Source organism: Arabidopsis lyrata (assembly GCF_000004255.2).
Source record: "Arabidopsis lyrata subsp. lyrata unplaced genomic scaffold ARALYscaffold_1, whole genome shotgun sequence".
In the NCBI taxonomy this organism is placed as follows: domain Eukaryota; kingdom Viridiplantae; phylum Streptophyta; class Magnoliopsida; order Brassicales; family Brassicaceae; genus Arabidopsis; species Arabidopsis lyrata.
The window spans coordinates 31,149,445-31,173,105 of NW_003302555.1; the positions used below are offsets into that span (position 1 = coordinate 31,149,445).

Consider the following 23,661-nt stretch of genomic DNA (forward strand, 5'->3'; position numbering starts at 1 on the left):
TTGTTCAATCCAACCTTCCACCGTTTTGGCCGTCTTCTTTTGCCACAAGAAGGTGATTCATGTTCATCCACTCACAATCTTCAAATCACTGCAGAATCTGATTTTTTAAGATCTAGCAGTAATTTTTGATTTGTGATTTCCTTTTGTTAATTTGATTGCAGGTATGATTGTGAATGAAACGAAAAGAAGATGTCCCAGAGAAAACGGGGAAGAACGTGAATGATCGGTTTCATGTATTTTCTTACACTATTCACTTAACATCTGCCTTTGCATCAGTTTGTCTTTCTTTTCATCAAAAATAACAATGCAATTTTGTTGGAATTGTTGGAATCAAATAATCGATTAATAACTAAATTAGTAAGAGAGGTGAAGAAGGAGTTTGGATTGAAAAGATGAAGAAGACAGAGTCGAAGAGCAATCAAGGGAAGAAGAAGAAATGACTTGATCGTAATGTTGGAGTAGAAAGGTTATTGGGCTTTTATGTTTAGTCAGCCCATTAACATTAAGAGGATCGTTTGTGGGTTATGAACCATAGTTTGTTGATTTAGTTGAACTGGTCTTATCATATTTTCTTTGTGATTTTTATAACTATTGTATCTATAGTCATAACAGACCTCATTTTTTAGGAATAGATCCTAGCCCTTTGGCTCAAATAATTAAATAATATAAAAATTATTTTTTCTTAATTTATGTGCAAAACTCAAAACATCAAATTTAAGGGAACAGAGGGAGTATATTTTAAAGAATTTATTGGTATTGTCGTAGTCTAAATACATGTAATTTGGTGTGGGATGTTAGAACCACATGCACGTTACAAAATTGTGATTTTTTGGGGCTGATTTTTGTTTTTTTTTTCATTGTAAGTTCATAAACAATTTTGTTTCTAGTTTCTAATTTAACTGAATGTTGTAACATGTAATCTTGTATTGACTAATTAGTTGTCTCAATAACACATTGAAAGATAAGAACTGAGTAATTGGTCTTTGTAACGTTTGGATCAAAACCAATACTTAATTAATTGCATGCATTTATTTTCTATAAATAAATATAATACTGAATTTTTTTGGTTTTGACTAATCGAATAGTCCAGTGAAAAATAAAAGCCGAGTAGTTGTTTTACTTTTTAGTGGGTGGACTAAAACCAAAACTTATTTGCATGCTTCTTTTCTCTGTATTGATTGACTATTAATCCATAATTTGGTGATTAACCTAATTATCTAATTAAGAGGAATCAAATTAATATATATACAAATCAAAAATAGGGAAATTTTGTACGTCAGACTTGTTATATATAGTTTCCGCACTCCATCCATTTTCGATAATTAAATACACGTAAAGTTTTGCCCCAAAAAAAAAAAAAAAAAAAAAATACACGTATTTCTTATGAACGGTGGTAAGTCAAACGATTGCCAAACGTCTATAGCAACTTTAATACATAGTCAAAAAGAATGGCACATGCCATTTTAAACTAACACGGACTCATATGTTAGTGGAATTATAACATATATACGTGCCCCTACTTTATCTTCAAATTATGAATTCGTTGTACGAAAATAAAATTCATCTGATAAATGAAACAAAATATCATGGTTTGTTAATAATACGTTAGAGTATTTACTACATTTCTTTTGAAAATATCAATTTGGAGTTTGCTTTTTAATTTGAAACTCTGGCTTCTTCTTGTTAGTTACCCCACAATGTAGACTACGAATAAATGATTTTTTTTTGATAAAGACTACGAATAAATGATGATAATCTTAAGAAGAATTCAGGGGGAATAACAAACAAAACAATAGTGAATTAGTGATTAAATTAGATTTGGCGAAGTTCCACTTTAATAGTAAACAAATATATTTGACCCTAGATCCGCGATTGCGCATGTACACGAACATGTGCATAGTTGCGAAGTACCTTACCCAATGACGCCGAGTCAATAACACGTATTAACAGATAAAAGAAGTACAATACAATGAAACCTAGTAAGAAAATACATTTGTTAAAGGATTGATCAATATTCTCAATGCGATAAGATTTTTCTATCTCTAAATACTCACAAAATCAACATGAAATGTTAATATTAGTACAGAGTATTAAAAATAATAAAATGTCTAATTTTCTTTATAAAAAAAATGTATAATTTTAGATGGATCTTATGATAAGAATTTCTTCTAGTTAAACCATTGACTTTTGTAGAATGTCTTTTATTCATGAAACACAAAACTTAGGTTCTGATTTTCATATGCTTTGACTTCATCCTAGTCATGTCGTGGAAGGGACCTAAAGGCACACCAAACTAATTCGTATGTATGCTATAGACAAGAACTTTACCATATGAAATACATTAATTCAATCCAACTAGGAAATTAAATATTGAAAATAACCCCGAAAAACTCGATGTGGTAATGCCGCATTACTTTTTTTCTTAAACCTTTTTCGAAAAAAGTAATGTCGGAATGAAACAATAAACATATCTTAGAGAATTGACTTTACAATAAAACATATTAAGATTTCGTTTAGAAGAAAGTAACGTGCGTATGTTTGTGTCGGTGTGTACATAGTACTTACAACGGAATTATTAAAAGTATTCAAGAAAATTCCAACTTGCCAAGTATGCATGCTTCCTATAAAAAGAGGTCATATGAGGATTCAATAATTCATTTCCCAAGAGAAGTAAAAAAAAACAATGAAGGGAGATCTAAAAAATATGTTTTACATTGGATTGGTGGTGCTGATCTATGCGTTTACGTTCATTGCACAACTAGAAGCAGCCTCGGAAACAAAGACATGTGTCCAAAGGAAGAGTCCATGTTTCCTTAAGAAGCAAACTTGCCCCAAGCAATGCCCTTCGTTTTCCCCTCCCAATGGCAGCACCAAGGCTTGTGTCATCGATTGCTTTAACCCTATTTGCAAAGCCACTTGCCGAAGTAAAGTACCATTACTCTTTCTGTTTTAAAATTTTATTTCTATTTTACAAAAATATCATTTTATATTGTTAGATCTAGAAGACATTTTTTAAATTAAATTTCAGTTTTATTCATATTATTTTAGCTTATTAATTGGGGAGGCAAACTTACATATAAAATATATGATATATCTTTACATTATTATTTTTATATGTGAAAAAATACCAAAAACGAAACTCTTAATGAAATTTTCTTAATATTAAAGATGACTTACTGAATATAATTATCATTTTATGTAACAGATAGGAAGCCTAATTGCAACGGCAAAGGATCAGCATGCTTAGACCCACGTTTCATCGGCGGAGACGGCATCGTGTTCTACTTTCACGGCAAACGTGATGAGCATTTTGCACTCGTCTCCGACGTTGACTTCCAAGTCAATGCACGTTTCATTGGTCTTAGACCTTCTGGTAGGGCAAGAGACTTTACGTGGATCCAATCCTTGGGTCTAATCTTTGGCCCCAAGAGCAAAACCTTCTCACTCGAGGCTACAAAAGCCGCGAAATGGGATCACCAAGTCGACCATCTAAGTCTTTCCTACGAGGGAAAAGAGATCTCTTTACCAAAAGGAGATTCATCAGTGTGGAGTCCTTCAGGAGAGTATATAAAAATCGAGAGAACTTCAGACATAAACTCCGTATTGGTCACGTTACAAGACATTGCTGAGATTTGGGTCAATGTGGTTCCGGTAACAAAAGAAGACGACATAATCCATAAATACGGGAGACCGGAGAATGACTGTTTTGCTCATCTTGAGGTTCAGTTCCGGTTCTTGAAGTTGTCCTCGAACGTGGAGGGTGTTTTAGGAAGAACGTATAGAGAAGATTTCAAGAATCCGGCGAAACCTGGCGTGGCTATGCCGGTTGTTGGTGGAGAAGATAAATACCGAACGGGGTCACTTCTTGAAACAAGTTGTAATGCTTGTGTTTACTCGGATGGCTCAAGAAGTTTGGACAAGATAGAGCCATTGTTGCTGAATCAAAACACTGTTGATTGCACCGGTGGATCGAGCAGTGGTGTTGGAATCTTTTGCAGAAAATAAAGAAAATTTTATTATTTATTCAAAATAAAATTGTATTAAAAACTTAATACAAAAACGATAATAATAGATCAAAATATGTATGAATTAATGGAGGCATTTGGAGGTTTGTACACAAATTTACTAGGTGCATAACCTAATTTAAACAAATTATTTCACTGTATTCAATCAAATTTATATTAGAAATAGTTCATCTCTTAATTTTATAGGTGTCACATAACCATCATAATATATACAAAATAAACAAAATTCCTAATAGGGAAATTGGAGGCAAAAAAACTACTTATATTATATGTATGTATGATATTCCTTGTATTATATGTATTAATGACGGTTTTTACCCTTTTTAGAATTCACGCATCTTTTTTTTTGGTCGTCTTCCTATTTCTTCTATGATTTCTCAATCTCTCTCTTATTCTCTTCTTTTACTTTTCTTCCCCACTTATTTTATATTTACTTCAGGTTTCTTCATATGATTTTTTTAAAATTTTGTAATTTCACTTAAAAAGCATAGATTTTTTTCTGTTTATACTATGTTTTGAATATTTTTGAAACAAACTAATTTAACTCGAAACAAATATATAAGTAAAATGATAAAGTTTTTTACTATATAAAGCAAACAAACGTTCTATTTTCTTTTAGAAAAAAGAATTCATCACTTTCAAGTTTCAAATTTATTTTAACTATTTATATACGTATGTTTTGGGTTTTGAGAAAATTACTATTACTCACGTGAACCTCTCATTCTTATTAAGAGTTTCAACATTTTGTTAGTTTGCTTATATTGTATTTCTTAGAATAAATCGCCTTATTTTGTGTATATTTAACTCGGCAGGTTGAATTTCCTAAGTAGTATATGTTAGGTTATAGCATATTCGTCAGTATACGTTTAATTTGGTCGTTTGAGTTCTTATCTACTATACATTTTTGCAGCAGTTTTTGGGATACCCAAATCGGGTCAAATTTGTTTAATTTTGACCCGGAAATCTTCAATCGGATCTTTCCTTAAATTTTGGCAAAATTAAAAAACGAAAATAATTAATAAAATCTAAAATATATATACTTTCTCAACTAATTACTATATTTAAACGCTTTATTTATGGTATATTCTCCACGATTTTTATAGATAAAGAAATCAAATATGATGATTTAATGCTAATATAACAAATTTGCACTAATTTCCTAAAACCTCTCTACCTAATTTAAACATAAATATATGATTCTTATTTCACTTTTATTTGATCTTATATTTATATTATTTTAAATTATTATAAAATATATAAATAGTTAGTAAATTTTAGTTTTTTTTTTTTCTGCATATGTTACAATTCAAATTTTTAAAAAGGACATATATTACTCAATCGATGAATAAAAATATGTGTGTAATCTATATTAACATTTTTAAGAACAAATTGAGCATTTAATCATGTCGTTATTTTATTCAGACCCGAAATTGAGTCATTCGGATCTTTCTTTAATTTTTACAATTATCTAAAATGGGACAGTATATCACGAGTGAAATCCTAATTAGTATTTAAGATACAATTATAAATTGTTTTTACGGGTTGGTCCAAAAACACACACTAATATAAAAATATACATGGAAACTATTTGAAAACAACTTTCAAATTAACTCGAATTATATGACATTTAAATAAAAGTGTTATTAAAAAAAATAACAAAATGATGTTTAATTTCATTTTAGATTATATGGTTGGACGGGTTTGGGTCAATATTAATACGAGACAATATACCACAGGTGAAATCCTATAAATAACAAATCAAAATACAATTATACAATCTTAAACACTAAACAAAACAAATACAACTTAAAATTTTTTATTTTAGATACAACGCATGTGACCCGCGGTATACAACAAAAAATATTATACACAATAAATTCATCAATTTATAAAAATAAAAAATTAAATAATTAACCCGCGGTGTGCCGCGGGTCATATCCTAGTAGTGTATATTTTAATGTATATGTTTTATATTAGTTGTGCGTTTAGGTCAGTAGTTTGGGTTTCCTATATTGTATCCTTTAGGGTATAGCGTTTTTTTCTTGTCGTGTATTTAACTCGATATTGTGTACCACTATCATCACCGTCACAACCACAACCATCACTACCACCACCGTTACAGCCACCACCACTATTTTTACAGTAAATAGTATATAGTATACTATTCTATCATATATATGTCTATTCACCTCTTTAAAAAATTCGTCTCCGATTTTTAAAATCCAAATCATGTTCAACAAAGAAAAAAATCTGTGTTTTTTTTTTAGTATTTGTTAGACATAACGAAGTAAATATGGTAGATTAATTCAATAAACAAAATTAGTAGTGATGAATGAGAATAAAACAAATAAAAAAGGAGAAAAAATAACCAATGAGATAACTTCTATTATGCCAGCTCATCATCCCTTTATCTTTCTCTTTTTTGGCGTTTCTTTCTCCTTACACCAATTTCGTCATTTCACCAACCTTTTATGTTACTTTGTTAATTTTTTTGAATAAGGTGCTATATTCTTCATTTCATTATCAATTATGGTTATACACCAAATTGACCCTTGCTAATAATGTTTTAGTTCTTTATTTTTTACAGCAAAAAAAAGAAGGAAAAAAGGATCATTTTAGAAAGATGAAAGCAAATATCAAAACTTAAACAAATTAGGGACTTATTTTGCGTTGAAAAAACGTTTTGAGGCATATTAATTAATTAATACATGTGATGGACCACAAAATTATGGGATCCCTATGTCCAAACTTCATCTTGCTCAGCCCAGAATTGACCATGTGAATAGGTAAATATTTTGTTATATTTTGTGTACCAAACATATTATCAAAACAAATTAATTATATAAAATAGTGTTAGTTATCATACTTACAGAAAGCAATTTAATGAAAACATTTTTATAAAAATAGTAATGTATTTATCAGATACACTAGTATTTTGGTCCATGCTATGCAGGGCTACAACTATAGTTTAATTTTAAAATATATTATTATTTTATTTTTGTGTGCTATGGAAATCTGCAAAATAAATTCGAATTAGAAAAAGATAGATAAATTGCAGAGTTATTTTTTATCAAAGAAAGATAATCTGATGCAAAGGCAGAGAGAATAGTATAAGAAAACATGAAACCGATCATTCACATTCTTCTCCGTTTTCTCTGGGACACTCTCTCTTCCTTTCATTCACAATCATACCTACAATCAAATTAACAAACAAAATTACAAATCAAAAATAACTGCTAGATCTAAAAAAAAATCAGATTCTATAGAGATTTGAAGAAGGTGAGTGGATGAACATTAATCACTTTCTTAGTGGAGAAAGAAGACGGCCAATGATTTGAAGAAGATGAACTATAAATCCGCATTAGTTCTACGATTATCGACCAAGATAACAACAATAATCAACAACAACCAATCAAACAATCAACAAACAATCAAGCAAGTAAAGAAAATCATGTGCCACCAAACACGCTTCGGAACTCACTGTGATTAACGAAAGGAAATGTGTGATGTCATGTGATGTCTCAGCGGCTCTCGACTAGATCAAAAATCTTCAACTTCGGAATGGTTCTCGGAAACTTCTTCTTCTCCCGGAACTCGTCCACGGACTTGCTCACGGAGACTGGTGCACTCTCCGGAAACTCGTCCTCATCCTCCCTCCGTCGGCTTCTCAGCGGTCAGGCAGCACTTCTCCGGAAAGCTTCAGAGAGCTCTCTCAAGAACTCTCTTCGTTTTGGAGTGAATGCCTCAAGCCTTGAAGCCACGGTATTTATAGGGGAGGAAGGTTAGCGCATGGCAGACACATGTCGCGCCTCCGGCGATACATGGCGGAGCGCTCCAACCCTCATCACATTGCTCGTGACAAATGGCGACGGCGTTATACCCTCGTCAAATCGGTTCTCCTGATTGGCGGTGAGCTTCAACCCTTGTCACGTCGCTTACGACAAATGGCGGAACATCCATACTCCCGTCAAATCGTTTCCTCCGATTGGCGGAGAGCCTCTACCCATGTCGCATCACTTACGACAAATGGCGGAACAACCATACTCTCGTCAAATCGTTTCCTCCGATTGGCGGAGAGCCTCTATCCATGTCGCATCACTTACGACAAATGGCGGAACAACCATACTCTCGTCAAATCGTTTTCTTTGATTGGTGGAGAGCTTCTACCCATGTCGCATCGCTTACGACAAATGGCAGAACAACCATACTCTCGTCAAATCGTTTCCTCCGATTGGCGGAAAGCCTCTACCTATGTCGCATCGCTTACGACAAATGGCGGAACAACCATACTCTCGTCAAATCGTTTTCTCTGATTGGCGGAGAGCCTCTACCCATGTCGCATCGCTTACGACAAATGGCGGCAATTCTTTTCCGACGACGACTACACATAAAACAAATCCCTAAAATCAGGGGATGTTGTCTCCAAAAATCTTTCTCGAGATTTGGCCTCCAAAAATTCACCTCTTCCATCCGATGAATTTTCTTAACTCCGTTCGCTCAATACGACACGGATTACCCTTGGTCCGATCCTTCAACAACACCCGATCGCGACCGAAAACTATTTTTGTCAAGTAAATAATTTTACTCAACATTCTGTACAACCTTTAACGATCATAATATCTTCCCCCGACTTATTATGACCTCCTTTAAATTTCTAAAATTATCGAACACAGTGTACCGCTCACCGGTCGATCCACGACAAGCTTTTCTCATACCGAAACAATTTTTTCTTGATAGATATTATTTTTCCTTGATGTTTAAGTTCCCTTTCATGCTTCTGATCATTACTAACAAAAGCCGAACTCTTTTTCATAACCTCAAAATTTTAGTCTGGACCGCGACTTCACGTCCGTCCGTCCCGACCGTTCTTATGTCAAAATACGGGTTACTACATTCACCCCCTCTCATTGGAATTCGTCTCGAATTCCCAATCAGAGAAATCGTCAACGTTCCTAACTTCAGTAAAAGCTTTCTCCTTTCAACTCTTCAACATTGAGTTCCTTTTCTACTCCAATCCTTTAAACTTTTCAGCTTAATCAAATCGGAGTTCTACCCTTTTTCCCAAAGTTTTCGGTTTTGGATCCTCTCTAATCCTTACTGATTATCTCCAAAATGATTCATGGAACTCAAATTCTATAATCAAACGAATTTCTCAAACACTCTTAACTCTTTATCTGGTGAATTTCGAAAATCATACAAGGCTTTTTCTTCTCTCTTCCTTGGATGAATCTTCAACTCCAATGCCCATCATTTTTATCTCCGTGTACCGATCCTAACCTCATGATCAATCACAAACTCAAGTTTAAATCTCTCGCAGATTTAACACTTGGATCTATACTCATTCTCTAAGATCAACATTTCTCGAGTTGAACACAAAACAACGCATTAAGGTAAACCCACAATCCTTCACTTGATCCGGTTCCTCTCCTTTTCCTTACACGATTTCATACTTGATCATTTAATCTCAAGAATTTCGCCACTACTTAAACATCACAATACCAATTTAGTTATCCCACATAGATAAATTTAAATTCTTTCAAACACTTTCCACATTTTTGAAAGTTTTCTTAACCACACACATCATTTTTTCATAGATGATTAAATAAACATCACAACACAAAATTTCTCTTTTGTACTTCCATGTACATTCACACATCACAATACTTTTCCGCATCTCATCACCACATTTTTCCTCTTTACAACACAACACAATACAACACAACACAACACACAAAGTTATCTAACAATAGGACTTTGTTCAATCCATAAACATATCTTACATTCATATCATACATTCTTTCTTACAACGGTGGGTTTACACATACCCATTCAAACTATCTTACAATTGCGGATTTATAATCACTACACACTTGCTCCCATACTTTTCGCCGAAGAGATTACAAACCGATATAGTACAATCCTAAAATACAATGCTAGAATGAAATGCAACACAGAATCATACAATGACTTAAAACCCTTACTTACCTCGTCCGAACTCAACGATTTGAAGGTTTAGGGTAATCCTAGTTAATACTAAGGTTTTTCTTCTTCTTCGAGGATGTAATCGGGCTTGGGCTTGATAGACCGGGATTCTCTGGACGCTTCTTTGGACACACGGTGGCATAATGACCTTCACCTCTACACTCATAACAGATCACGTACGGGCGAGCATAAGGATGATAGTGACAAACATAAGGACAAGGTCCCGGGTAATGACCATCTTGGCCGCAAGTGAAGCAAAACGGCGTCATACTATAAGGTTCGGACCTACGTTCATCCTCACGCTCCATCTCAGTCACAATGGTTCTATCCGTGGATCTCCTTATCCTTTCATTCCAAACGGGCATACCTTCTGGTGGTCGGATCGACTCAATAATATGGCTACCCACATCAATCATGTTCTCAATCATCGTAGCCATGAAACTAGATCCCAAAGTCATCGGCTCACGAATTGACTCATCTATAGGAAACAACACTCTCGGCTCCTCAACAGGTGGCAGAGTATCTGGTAAGGTCTCACACTCAAACGTCGGATCCGGCACTTCTTCATCCACTTCTTCGTCAACTCCTTCATCCTCAGAACTCATATGGAACATTTCACTAGTAGCTCCATCATACCCATCATACCAAGTCCTACTCGCAAATCTCCTTGGCAAAATAGACATCCTCGGCATCTCGCTCTTAACACAGTTGGAAAATGGTTCCCCATTACCCAACTCATCCGCATCGGATAACTCACTATCCGACGAGATCTCAACAAAGTTCAGAGTTGGCGGACTAGGTGGCGTAGCAAATTTGACATCGGGTAACACCATGTTGTAAGCCAGCGCATGCCTAGGAATCCCATATTCTGCCGGCATAAACACAACACAGTCACAATCGTACGAGGCATTACCTTCTGAAGGCGCATCAGAAACACCAAAGTCTGTCCCCAAGGACATTGAGCTGAATGAATCCAACAGCAACAAGCTATCCGGCGTCGGAGGATAATGGTACGGATTCGGGTGAACTCCTGGCTGCCACGAATCATCAGAGTTAAACTCATACAGAACTCCATCTGGGCCTTCCCAAATAGGCTAATCAATCTCACTATCTCCAAAGAGAAAACCAGTCGCCATCTGCTCTTCAGACTCTACCGAAGAATCACCATCAAAATCGTTGGAAAGCACAACAAAGTCAGTGATTGAAACATTCCCAAAATTTCCTCCCAAAGCAACCAAAGGCAAGACTTCATCAGACTCCGCACTAGTCTCGACATCGTCATCCTCAAACTCATCAAGATCTTCTGACGGGTCAGTCTCGACGAAACTGTCCAATCTTTCCATCTCCCTCGTAAGAATGGATTCAATCGAGAACACTGGAGGACTCGTAGCCATGAAATACTTCGATTGAGACCCCTCCAACATTTACCTCACATGTTCCGACAGAATCACATAATCGTCAGAACTACCGTCATTATTCCCGTAAAGATTGTTACTTGGTCCAGCACTCGACGAAAATCCCCACGGTCGTGTACTCCAAAGCCTAGTATGTCGCGACGAATTCTGCATCACCAAAATAAGGTTAGTCCTAAAATTCCCACGTTGGAACAACTTGGTTTATCCTAAGGTAGAAGTGCGACTCTTATTTTTAACTCCATAAAATAAACATCACAACACAAAATTTCTCTTTTGTACTTCCATGTACATTCACACATCACAATACTTTTCAGCATCTCATCACCACATTTTTCCTCTTCACAACATAACACAACACAACACACAAAGTTATCCAGTGATAAGACTTTGTTCAATCCATAAACATATCTTACATTCATATCATACATTCTTTCTTACAATGGTGGGTTTACACATACCCATTCAAACTTTCTTATAATTGCGAATTTATAACCACTACACACTTGCTCCCATACTTTTCGTCGAAGAGATTACAAACCAATATAGTACAATCCTAAAATGCAATGCTAGAATGAAATGCAACACAAAATCATACACTGAGTTAGAACCCTTACTTACCTCGCCGGAAGCTAACGGTTCGAAGGTTTAGGGTAATCCTAGTTAATACTAAGGTATTTCTTCCTCTTCGCGGACGTACTCGGGCTTGGGCTTGACGGACCGGGGTTCTCTGGACGCTTTATTGGACACACGGTTGCATAATGACCTTCACCTCCACACTCATAACAGATCACGTACGGGCGAGCATAAGGATGATAGTGACGAACATAAAGACAAGCTTTGGGGTAATGACCATCTTGGCCGCAAGTGAACCAAAACGGCGTCACACTATAAGGTTCGGACCTACGTCCATCCTCACGCTCTATCTCAGTCACAACGGTGCTATCCACGGATTTTCTTATCCTTTCATTCCAAACTGGTATACCTTCAGGTGGTCGGATCGGCTCAATACCAAGGGTACCCGCAGCAATCATGTTCTCAAATATCGTAGCCATGGAACTAGATCCCAAAGTCACCGGCTCACGAATCGACTCATCCGGAGGAAACAACACTCCCGGCTCTTCAACAAGTGGCAGAGTATCCGGTAAGGTGTCACACTCAAACGTCGGATCCGGCACTTCTTCATCCACTTCTTCGTCAACTTCTTCATCTTCAGAACTAATATGGAACATCTCACTAGTAGCTCCATCATACCCATCATACCAAGTCCTACTCGCAAATCTCTTTGGCGAAATAGACATCCTCGATATCTCGGTTTTCACACTTTTCGAAAATGGCACCCCACTACCCAACTCATCCGCATCAGATAACTCACTATCCGACGAGATTTCAGCAAAGTTTAGGGTTGGCGGACTAGGTGGCGTAGCAAATTCGACATCGGGCGACACCATGTTGTAAGCCAGCGCTTGCCTAGTAATCCTATATTATGTCGGTATAACCACAACACAATCAGAATCGCGCGATGCATTACCTTCTGAAGGCGCATCAGAAACACCAAAGTCTGTCCCCAAGGACATTGAGCTGAACGAATCTAACGTCAACAAGCTATCCGGCGTTGGAGGATAAAGGTACGGATTTGCGTGAACTCCTGGCTACCACGAATCATCCGAGTTAAACTCATACAGAACTCCATCTGGGACTTCCCACATAGGCTCATCAATCTCACTATCTCCAAAGAGAAAACCAATCGCCATCTGCTCTTTAGACTCTTCCGAAGAATCACCATCAGAATCGTCGGAAAGTACAACAAAGTCAGTGATCAGAACATTCTCGAAACTTCCGCCCAAAGCAACCAAAGGCACGACTTCGTCAGACTCTGCACTAGTCTCGACATCGTCATCCTCAAACTCATCAAGATCTTCCCGCGGGTCAGTCTCGACGGAACTGTCCGATCCTTCCATCTCCCTCGTAGGAATGGATTCAATCGAGGTCACTGAAGGACTCATAGCCATGGAAGATTCCGATTGAGACCCCTCCAACATTCGCCTCACATAATCCGATGGAATCACAGAATCTTCAGAACTACCATCATTATTCCCGTACAGATTGTTACTTGGTCTAGCACTCGACGAAAATCTCCACGGTCGTCCACCCCGAAGCCTAGTATGTCGCGACGACATCTACATCACCAAACAAGGTTAGTCCTAACATTCCCATCTACTTAAATCCCACGTTGGAACAACTTGGTTTATCCTAAGGTAGAAGGGCGACTCTTATTTTTGACTCGATAAAATAAACATCACAACACAAAATTTCTCTTTTATACTTCCATATTCATTCACACATCACAATACTTTTCCGCATCTCATCACCACATTATTCCTCATCACAACACAACACAACACAACACACAAAGTTATCCAACGATAAGACTTTGTTCAATCCATAAACATATCTTACATTCATATCATACATTTTTTCTTACAACGGTGGGTTTACACATACCCATTCAAATTTTCTTACAATTTCGGATTTATAACCACTACACACTTGCTCTCACACTTTTCGCCGAAGAGATTACAAACCAATATAGTACAATCCTAAAATGCAATGCTAGAATGAAATGCAACAAGGAATCATACACTGAGTTAGAACCCTTACTTACCTCGCTGGAACCTAACGGTTTGAAGGTTTAGGGTAATCCTAGTTAATACTAAGGTTTTTCTTCTTCTACGCGAACGTACTCGGGCTTGGGCTTGACGGACCGGGATTCTCTGGACGCTTCCTTGGACACACGGTCGCGTAATAACCTTCACCTCCACACTCATAACAGATCACGTACGGGCGAGCATAAGGATGATAGTGACAAACATAAGGACAAGCTCTCGGGTAATGACCATCTTGGCCGCAAGTGAAGCAAAACGACATTACACTATAAGGTTCGGACCTACGTCCATCCTCACGCTCTATCTCAGTCACAACGGTTCTATTCGCGGATCTCCTTATCTTTTCATTCCAAATGGGTATACCTTCGGGTGGTCGGATTGGCTCAATACCAAGGGTACCCACAACAATCATGTTCTCAATCATCGTAGCTATGGAACTAGATTCCAAAGTCACCGGCTCACGAATCGACTCATCCGGAGGAAACAACACTCCCGGCTCATCAACTGGTGGCTGAGTACCCGGGGCACACTCAAACATCAGATCCGACACTTCTTCACCCACGTCTTCGTCAACTTCTTCATCCTCAGAACTCATATGGAGCATCTAACTAGTAGCTCCATCATACCCATCATACCAAGTCCTACTAGCAAATCTCCTTGGCGAAATAGACATCCTCGACATCTCGGTTTTCACACTTTTGGAAAATGGCACCCCACTACCCAACTCATCCGCATTAGATAACTCACTATCCGACGAGATTTCAACAAAGTTCAGGGTTGGCGGACTAGGTGGCGTAGCAAATTCGACATCGGGCGACACCATGTTGTAAGCCAGCGCTTGCCTAGGAATCCCATATTTTGTCAGCATAAACACAACACAGTCAGATTCGCGCGAGGCATTACCTTCCGAAGGCGCATCAGAAACACCAAAGTCTATCCCCAAGAACATTGAGCTGAACGAATCCAACGTCAACAAGCTATCCGGCGTCGGAGGATAAAGGTATGTGTGGATGTAGGATTCACACTCGATTATCTTTAAGTATTTTTGTGGAGAAAAACTCTTGTTAAATCAGGAAATAAATATGAGAATTTGAAAAGGAAAACAACCAAGAAAACGAGTAAAGAAATTTGAAGAAAGATGAAGTGCAAAATGCCTTGCGAAAATAGTAAAGAGAGAAAGAAGTATTGTATTGTTTAGAAGTAATCAGTAATGAGATTCGTCCTTCTCAAACACATGCGTTTGAGGTTGTTTTTATAGAGAAAACATGATCAATGCCGTCATTTACTGCTTATAATCGCGTTGATCAGCATTAATCATGTAAGTTACATTTTGACCGAAACGGCTTGAATTTGAACTATCTTGGGCTTCGCGTGGATCTTCCGAACTCTTTCTTGTTGACTCCGAACTCCCGCGTCTTGACGCTGCCGCGAGCCTCGAACAATATTCTCCTCGCTTTGGCCTTTCTCTATGCGAACTGTATGTTGAACAAGAGAGAACTCCGTACTGGTAAAGATCGAACTCTTTTAGTAAACTGAATCGAACTCCCGACAGATTAAGCTCGATTCTCATAACAAAATATCTTTAATTCCAAGAGGATTATTATGTAATAATGACGTGGACAGATCCAACTGGATCCTACCAAAAATGTGTGGGATCCGACCCCAACATTTAGCCCCCCAAGTCTTGCGAGCTATGTGCTCGGCTTGGAAGACTTAAGTAAACAGTAATTAATGACTCAAGATCTTTAACATTCTGGAATTATTCCATGTTTTACGTTATTACGCCGATCTCGGATAATCAAATGATTTGATATCCCTGACAACCGTCATCATTAATTTTCTAATTTTATATTAATACTGCGGGGAAAACTATCCCACTTCCCAATATTCTCGAGGCGGTTTTCTGCTAAATAAGGTTAAATGGAACGACGGCTTTTACAGCAGCGTACATTTACCCCTAAAAACTTTTACCAAACCAGAAAAAGCGAAATCTCTTAGTAAAAAAATGTCTTCCCCAGCCGTCTATGTTTCGGACAACGAAGATGACAGTCAAGGAATCCCTGTTCCCAGAGGGGACGAAGTCTTCACCCAAAGAGGAGACAAATTTGGTCCGCATTTCAGGTCTCAGTCGACCCCTGCTTCCCTTGGCGCTCTTCGCCGCCTTTGTAACATCCCTCAGGAAATTGAATTCTCTCTTCCTAGACCCAACGAGTCTCCGGAAGTGGTGCGAGAGGGTTACTGTTGTGCGTACGAAGTCTATTTCAAAGGTTGCGGTTTGTTTTTTCCCATACCGGAAGTTCTTCTATTGTACCTCCTCCACCTAGGGATTGCCTTTCCCCAAATGGCTCCCAACTTTCTTCGATACGTTCTGAGCACCCTGACTGTTTGGGCAGAAGCAGGGTTTTTCCTCACCACTAGCGAACTCTTAGGGCTATTTCGAGCCCGTGAATCCGCAGCAGCGGGTATTTTTTCTATGAACCCTATTCTTGACCGTAACCTGATCGACGAAATGCCCTCGAATGACGGGTCTTGGAGGAAATACTGGTTCTTTTTCCGAGTCAATCCCCATTCCGTTCAAGGCCTTTCCGGTCTTCTTCTCGCCAATTGGTCGGCTAAACTTGGTTAGAAATCCAACCTTTATTACTTTCCACTGTATTGTGTAAAAGAGATAGAATTCTTAACTCAGCACTTTGTTTCAGGGAACCAGACGATCCCCCTCCCAACTGTTGACTTCTTGTCTTTCTTTCGAATTGTTTCTGAGGGTGAAACAAATTGGAAATCTTTCACCCTTCAACGCATTCATAAAACGGGGCTCGCCATCAAAGACGGTCAGACTCACCCCCTCGATCCTCCTCCCGAAGAGAAAGACGTCTCGAGCCTGAATGCTCGAGATAAAAGAAAAATGCAAGCCGAAACCAAGGCTCTTAAGGATCAGTTATCCGAAATAGGGAGAAAGAAGCGGATAGCCGCAATCTCCAAGGTTAGTAACTTCCACAGGAAGACCCTCTTGGTTGATGATGGATCATTAGAAGCGGCCCTGTCAATTGCGGTGGATGTTCATGGAGCCGAGATTCTTAATGACCCTCCAGTCGCCACCGCAATTTGCCCTTCCGAACAAGAGCAAGAGGGAGAAGTAACTTCCTCTCCTTGTACAAAGAGGAAGGCTTCAGATTCTGATACTCTATCAAACGAGAGACTCAAAACCGTGAGATTAAGTTCTCCGCCACGAGTCCCTAGCCCTCTGCATTCTGTTTTTCCCTCTTCAGAACCTTTAGACTCTGAGCTCCCTCTTCCGGGAGACAGAGTAATTCCAGAGGAAATCGATGAGCCGAGACCGGAGGCTCCCCTATCTCAAGGACTGAGTGTTAGGACTCAAAATCCTTTACCCGCTTCGATTTCAGGTAAGTTTTTACTTAGAAAGCGAGCATTAGCAAGACTTGTTACGGATTGTAGCTTATTTTATCAATCTGCTATTCTCCTCTGCTTCATAGGTGGAGAAGAGATTGGCGACATCTTCCGAAGTTTCCAAACCAGGGAAGGGGTGTCCCTTCCTCCTTTTTCGGTTTAGAGGCCGGAAATCCGTCAGATGTTCGCTAATCGAGTCTGCTACCTATCCTTGGTTCGGATCTTTTAGATTATGGCAATCCCTCTTTCTTAGGTAAAAAACTTTTTGTCTTAATGACACGTTGTTGTTTTTTTTTTTTAATCCGAAAGCGTTTATGGAGACTAATGGAATGATCTTCCATTATGAGAACCTTCTTCACCAAGCGAAGAGAGAGACCGCAAAGGCTAAGAAGGAGGTTGATGAACTTAGATTAGTCACCTAGTCTGAGCAACTTTAGCGGGCAAAAGCACTCGAGTCATCTTTTGAGAACATGAAGAAAACTCTAGTAGCTAACGAGCAACGCATCAGAATTTCGAATGCTAAAAGAGATTCTGCGAGGTCTAATGCTCTTCGTTTGGAGGCTGAGCTAGAAGAGACTACGGCTTTGTTCGAAGAGGCGAATCAAGAGATCAAGCTTTTAACTAGGAACAGGGCTCGCGATATCGCTGAAGCCAAACATAACGCTCGAGAAGAGATGAGGGGATTCGGTAGGCAACTTATTCAATCTGTTACGAAGTTCATCAAGGACGAAGAGGTCTGGACTAAACTTCTAACCGATCGAGCCGAACTAAAGAGCAATCTAGACCTGATTAAGGAACTAGAGACTAGAAGAGTTTCGTTCGAGAGCGAGAGGAGCGAAGTTGCTGCCGAACTCGCTGTGGTTGAATCCGAGCTATCCTCGGCTTCCCGTCATACTCTCGATTTGAAACAATTTCTTTGGTATTTGGAGATTCCCCCTCTCAATTCGAGGTAGGCGAAGGTTCTCGGCCACACGAGGGTTCTCTTGAGGCAGAGGAACGCTCTTAAAGAATTGTTTTGTTGTATCCATGGGGATTAATCCGTTTGACGGAAATGTTTTGTTTTTGATTAGTGTGATTGAACACCAAAGAGGTTTTATGAATTGTGAGAGATGAGCTGATCAGGCTCACTTGCCTTTTTTAAAGAAAAAATTTTAACAAGTATTTTTACTCGGTCTCTCGGGTGCGAGGATAGAGCTCAGCTTAGGCTTTTTATCGAGGGATAAGGTTTTTACAATTCATGAGAATTTTGTCATAAGAATGACCAGGCAATGGTTTCGATCATGGCCTAAAAAATGGCTCCGAAAGTGTTGGGCCATGTTTTAATTGGACCCGAAATCTGCTTTAGTAGGTCCATTATTTATTATTCCTTTAAAGAGTCCGAACACTTTTCTTTAAAAGAATTCTTAGAAACTCGTAGTTTTTTGTAAGAAAAACGAGACTATGCCGCTATACTCTTTCAGATCCAGCTCAAGAGTAACAACCTCAAGCAGGGATCCACTATTTGAATCCGAGGACGGATTTTCTCCCAAGGGAGTTATTCACCCCACGTTTTTCCATTTCCGAACGGAGAAAGAAAGGGTCCAATGTTATGACTTCCTGGAAAAGGTTCCCTTTCTGATTTTTAGTTTTTTCGAGAAACTGTAAACTCTTCTACGACCAGTTAACAAAATGTTTGTTCAAACAGGTCGTCGGGAGACACAAAGCTTTATGTGATACGAGAAAATGAATCGGAAGAAGGCGTCGTGCTCTTGATGAGCGAATAAAGAGGATAGAAAGAGAGCTCCTTCGCCTAGAATCTGAACCGCATGAATGGGAGAGGAACGGTTTAGACATTGTGGCCATTATTCCTACTTGCCTCCGAAGATTCCTTCGTATGCTGGATAAATTTTTTTATCTATCGTTGGCAACCGGCGACAGATCCTCTTTTGCTTCATGTTCTTCAGAATTTTGGAGATTTCCGATGTTAAGAACTGAAGAAAACGAAGGACCAGAGGAGAAAACTATTGATCATCCTTCCGGTCCCCTAGATTTATCTTCCGACGAGGGACTTTCTTCATAAAGCTGTTCGGGATCGTCCACCTCGCTAGAATCGTTATCGGGCGAAGACTTCTGATCGAACAAGTCCCTTGATTTTTTTTTTTATTATTACTATGTAACATACTATTGGGCTAGAGGCCCTGTAACATTAATTATATTTCCCTTTTCGCCTTAAATTTGCCGATTTACTCAAATCTTATTTAATGCGTTTATCTAGGGAATATAATTAGTAATTAACTCGATTACATTTTCCACGAAAGTAGTAATTTTAGATTTGGAAAATCGTCAATTAACCCTCTTATATGTGATTGAGTATATTTCGAATATAAAGCAGATGTAAATCATTATTGAATTTAATCAACAATAATTCTATCAAAATGTTTGAGGAAGGTAAATTCTCAGAGAATCCCTTCGACTCTATTAAAAAGATAAACGATGATCTTCCGGAAACGTCAGACATCGATCTTGTAAAACGAAAGCCAACGGCGAACCAGAAGAGTCACGCCCATTGGGGTGGGGAACCAGTATTCAGGTTCCAAATGTGTTATTTAACTCTTTTTATTATTGCTAAACGAAGCGTTTCATTTTCTTCAGCTTATCATACGGCACGACGAGCTCGAAAATGAGAAAAAAATAGATTAGGCAAAGGATCATGGAACTAGAGAAGCGTCGCCTCGATATTGCTCGAGAGCTTCATCGCCTCGAAGCCCATCCTTCTGATTGGAGTACGGAAACATGCCAGGTTGTGTTATGAGCATCGTTGACCTCGCAGGTCAAGGAGTAAAGTTATTCCGTAACTCAAGACCCTTTTAGATTTGGTTCTAGCTTATCTAGAAATATTTATTTATACATCGTTCGCAATGTATTTTTATATTTATGCTCGAATATTAAATTTATAAAAACAAGACTCCATGATTGGAATAATATTTTTATTTTTATGTTATAGCTGGACTCGTGTTTAGCGAGCTGCCTACGTAGCCAAAATAGGATCAAGCCAAATCGTAGTTCGATTGTGTTTGCTTTAGTAATAGAACTTTTTCAAGTTGATGATGTTCCAAGGCCTTTGAACGGGGTTTCCATCAAGGTCTTGTAAACGGTAAACACCATTTCGGATTTTTTCTGTGATTTGATAAGGACCTTCCCAGTTAATACCGAGTTTTCCAGCTCCTTCTTCTTTTGTGTTATCGAACACTCGTCTTAAAACAAAGTTTCCTACATTTAAAGGTCTGTTTTTCAACTTTGAGTTATAGTACCGAGCGGTCAATTGCTGATATTTTTGAAGTCGAATAAGGGATTGATCTCGCTTTTCATCGATTGTATCAAGAACGTCTTCTAATAATTTAGAATTTAGTTCTTCGTTAAGAGGAGCTTCGCTCCGGCGTAAACCAGGAACATTCAGTTCGGCTGGGACTACAGCTTCCATCCCATATACTAATGAGAATGGAATTTCTCCCGTTGCTCGTCTCGGGGTTGTTCGATATGCCCACAACACAGGTTGCAGCTCGTCATACCAACCACCTTTCCGAGCATTCAAACGCTTTTTAAGATTGCTGGGAATGGTTTTATTGGAAGCTTCCGCTTGCCCATTTCCTTGAGGATACCTTGGCGTTGAATAGCTAAGTTTTATTCCCCAAGCAGAACAAAAATCTTCAAATTCATTTGAAATGAATTGAGGACCGTTGTCCGTTACTATTTCGTAAGGAACTCCATGGCGACAAATAATGTGTTTCCACAAGAATGTTTTTACCACAGAATCTTGTATATTTACGTAGGCTTCTGCTTCGATCCATTTGGAAAAATAGTCCGTTAGAACTAATAAGTATTGGACGCCTCGCGTTGAGCGATGCATCGGACCAACTATATCCATTGACCACCTCATGAAAGGGTATGGAGCGGATATGGATGATAAAATTTCAGATGGCTGGTGAATAAGAGGAGCGTGCATCTGACACTTTTTACACCGTTTGGCGTACTCGATGCAATCAGAAATCATAGTTGGCCAGAAATATCCTAACCGTTTGATTTTGAAAGCCATTGCTCGTCCCGAAGAATGACTACCACAAAGCCCTTTGTGGGCCTCGCTTGTTACTATTTCCACCTCGGGTCCGAAAATACATAAAAGATAAGGATCACTGACGCCTCGCTTGTACAACGACTCTTTAATTATACAATACTTAGCGCTGATAATTTCTAATTTGCGAGCTTGCCATTTGTTCGATGGTAGTTCTCCACTAAGAATGAAAATTTTGATGGGTACCCTCCAGTCAGCCCCCCAATCATTAGCGGAAGTATTATCCTTGAGTATAAACTTCCTTGGTTCGGGTTCGGAAGGAATATCAGGATCTTCGATTGTTTCCCGAACTTCTTCATCACCAGGAGGTGTCTGTTCAGTTCGAGACAGTTCTTTAGCGGGAACCTCTTGATCCTTCAACATTCTTCTTGGCTTTCTTTTAGGAAGTTCCAGTGGTGAAGTAAGTTCATCATCCTGAGATTTTACTCGTGATCTGGTGACGACAAACGAACTATTTTCATTTCCGAAACTTAATTTTGGAGTTTCTATATGCTCGGCCTCCAAAATGTTATCGTTTTCTGTTTCTTCAACCGAAATACTTCGTGAAGAAAGACATTCAACAGGGATAACTCGTTTGAGCTCAGGATCCGAGGTAGAGGCTAGGGCAGCTAAAGCATCTGCCGAAGTATTTTCTCCTTGAGGTATTCGAACTAATTCGAACTCTTTGAATTTTCCGGCTAATTTTTGACAGCCGAAAGATAGGCTTCCATTCTAGGAGCCTTAGCTTCGTATTCTCCAGCGAACTGGTTTACAACTAGCTGAGAATCACAATAAGTTATTATTTTTTCTGCTCCAATTGCAAGAGCAAGCTGAAGTCCTGCTAAGAGAGCTTCGTATTCTGCTTCATTGTTCGAAGCTGGAAACATTAATCGAAATGATTGTTCGATTATTTTCTTTGTCGGAGTTTCGAGCCTAATACCGATTCTGGACCCTTGTTTAGAAGAAGACCCATCTACATGTAATTTCCATGTAGAGTTTGTTTCAATAAGGATTTCGTCATCCGGTGGCAGTTCGGTCAGAAAATCAGCCAGAACTTGTGCCTTTGCGCTAGTTCGACTTTTGTATTCTATATCGTACTCACTGAGTTCATATCGTACTCACTGAGTTCGATTGCCCATTTCGCTAATCTACCGGACTGACTTGGTCCATGAAGAATTGAGCGAAGCGGATGGGAAGTCAGAACTTCAATCGGATGAGATTGGAAATAAGGTCTGAGCTTTCTAGCAGATATGACTACTGCTAAAGCTAATTTTTCTATCATGGTATATCTTGTTTCTGGACTGGTAAGAGATTTACTTAAGTAGAAAATCGGCTTCTGATCACCTGGATCCTCTCGAACTAAAACCCCACTTACAGAATGATTAGAAACCGAGATGTAAAGATAAAGTTTCTCATCTGACTCAGGTTTTGAGAGAACCGGCGGTGTCAAATAAGTTTTTAGTTGATCGAAAGCTGCTTCGCATTGATCATCCCACCGAAATTTTTTGTTCCCTTGTAAAATCTGATAAAAAGAGAGACATTTATCGGTAGACTTCGATATGAAACGATTCAACGCAGCAATTCTGCCCGTCAATCGCTGGACCTCTTTAATGTTTTTTGGTGAAGGCATTGTGAGGAAAGCGTTAATCTGACTAGGATTTGCTTCTATTCCTCTTTCTGTAACTATGTAACCTAGGAATTCTCCAGAAGGTACACCAAAAGAACATTTAGCTGGATTTAATTTCATTCCGAATTCATTCAGAATTTTGAAACATTGCTCAAGATGTGTGATGTGCTCAGATTTCTTAAGAGATTTTACGAGCATATCATCGATATAAACTTCCATCGTTTTGCCCAAATGTTTTGAAAATATTTTGTTAACTAGACGTTGGTATGTTGCCCTGGCATTTTTTAGACCGAATGTCATAACTTTATAACAGTAGATTCCTCTATCTGTTATGAAAGATGTTTTCTCTTCATCTTCGGGATTCATCATGATCTGATTATACCTAGAAAATGAATCCATGAATGTCAATAGTTCGTTTCCGGCTGTTGATTCTACGAGCCGATCGATATGAGGGAGA

General features: G+C 38.5%; 2 protein-coding genes across 2 annotated transcripts; both read left to right on the forward strand.

Moving 5' to 3' along the window:
* Positions 1 to 2,652: 2,652 nt before the first annotated feature.
* LOC110224539 lies at positions 2,653 to 4,121 on the forward strand. The gene is made up of 2 exons (XM_021010703.1): positions 2,653 to 2,924; positions 3,206 to 4,121. The coding sequence occupies exons 1-2, from the start codon at positions 2,684 to 2,686 to the stop codon at positions 4,003 to 4,005; spliced, it is 1,041 nt and encodes a 346-aa protein (XP_020866362.1). The 5' UTR covers positions 2,653 to 2,683; the 3' UTR covers positions 4,006 to 4,121.
* An 11,969-nt stretch (positions 4,122 to 16,090) lies between these two features.
* LOC110224488 lies at positions 16,091 to 17,653 on the forward strand. The gene is made up of 3 exons (XM_021010584.1): positions 16,091 to 16,706; positions 16,785 to 17,486; positions 17,577 to 17,653. Exons 1-3 carry the CDS (start codon positions 16,091 to 16,093, stop codon positions 17,651 to 17,653), a joined length of 1,395 nt encoding a protein of 464 aa, XP_020866243.1.
* The last annotated feature ends 6,008 nt before the right edge of the window (positions 17,654 to 23,661 follow it).

Bases quoted from the DNA above. Each gene is read 5' to 3' on its own strand.
- LOC110224539 (XM_021010703.1), top strand. From the start codon at position 2,684: ATGAAGGGAGATCTAAAAAATATGTTTTACATTGGATTGGTGGTGCTG. The intron at 2,925-3,205 runs GTAAAGTACCAT...TTTATGTAACAG, and splicing joins TTGCAAAGCCACTTGCCGAA to ATAGGAAGCCTAATTGCAAC.
- LOC110224488 (XM_021010584.1), top strand. From the start codon at position 16,091: ATGTCTTCCCCAGCCGTCTATGTTTCGGACAACGAAGATGACAGTCAA. The intron at 16,707-16,784 runs GTTAGAAATCCA...ACTTTGTTTCAG, and splicing joins CAATTGGTCGGCTAAACTTG to GGAACCAGACGATCCCCCTC. The intron at 17,487-17,576 runs GTAAGTTTTTAC...TCTGCTTCATAG, and splicing joins TTTACCCGCTTCGATTTCAG to GTGGAGAAGAGATTGGCGAC.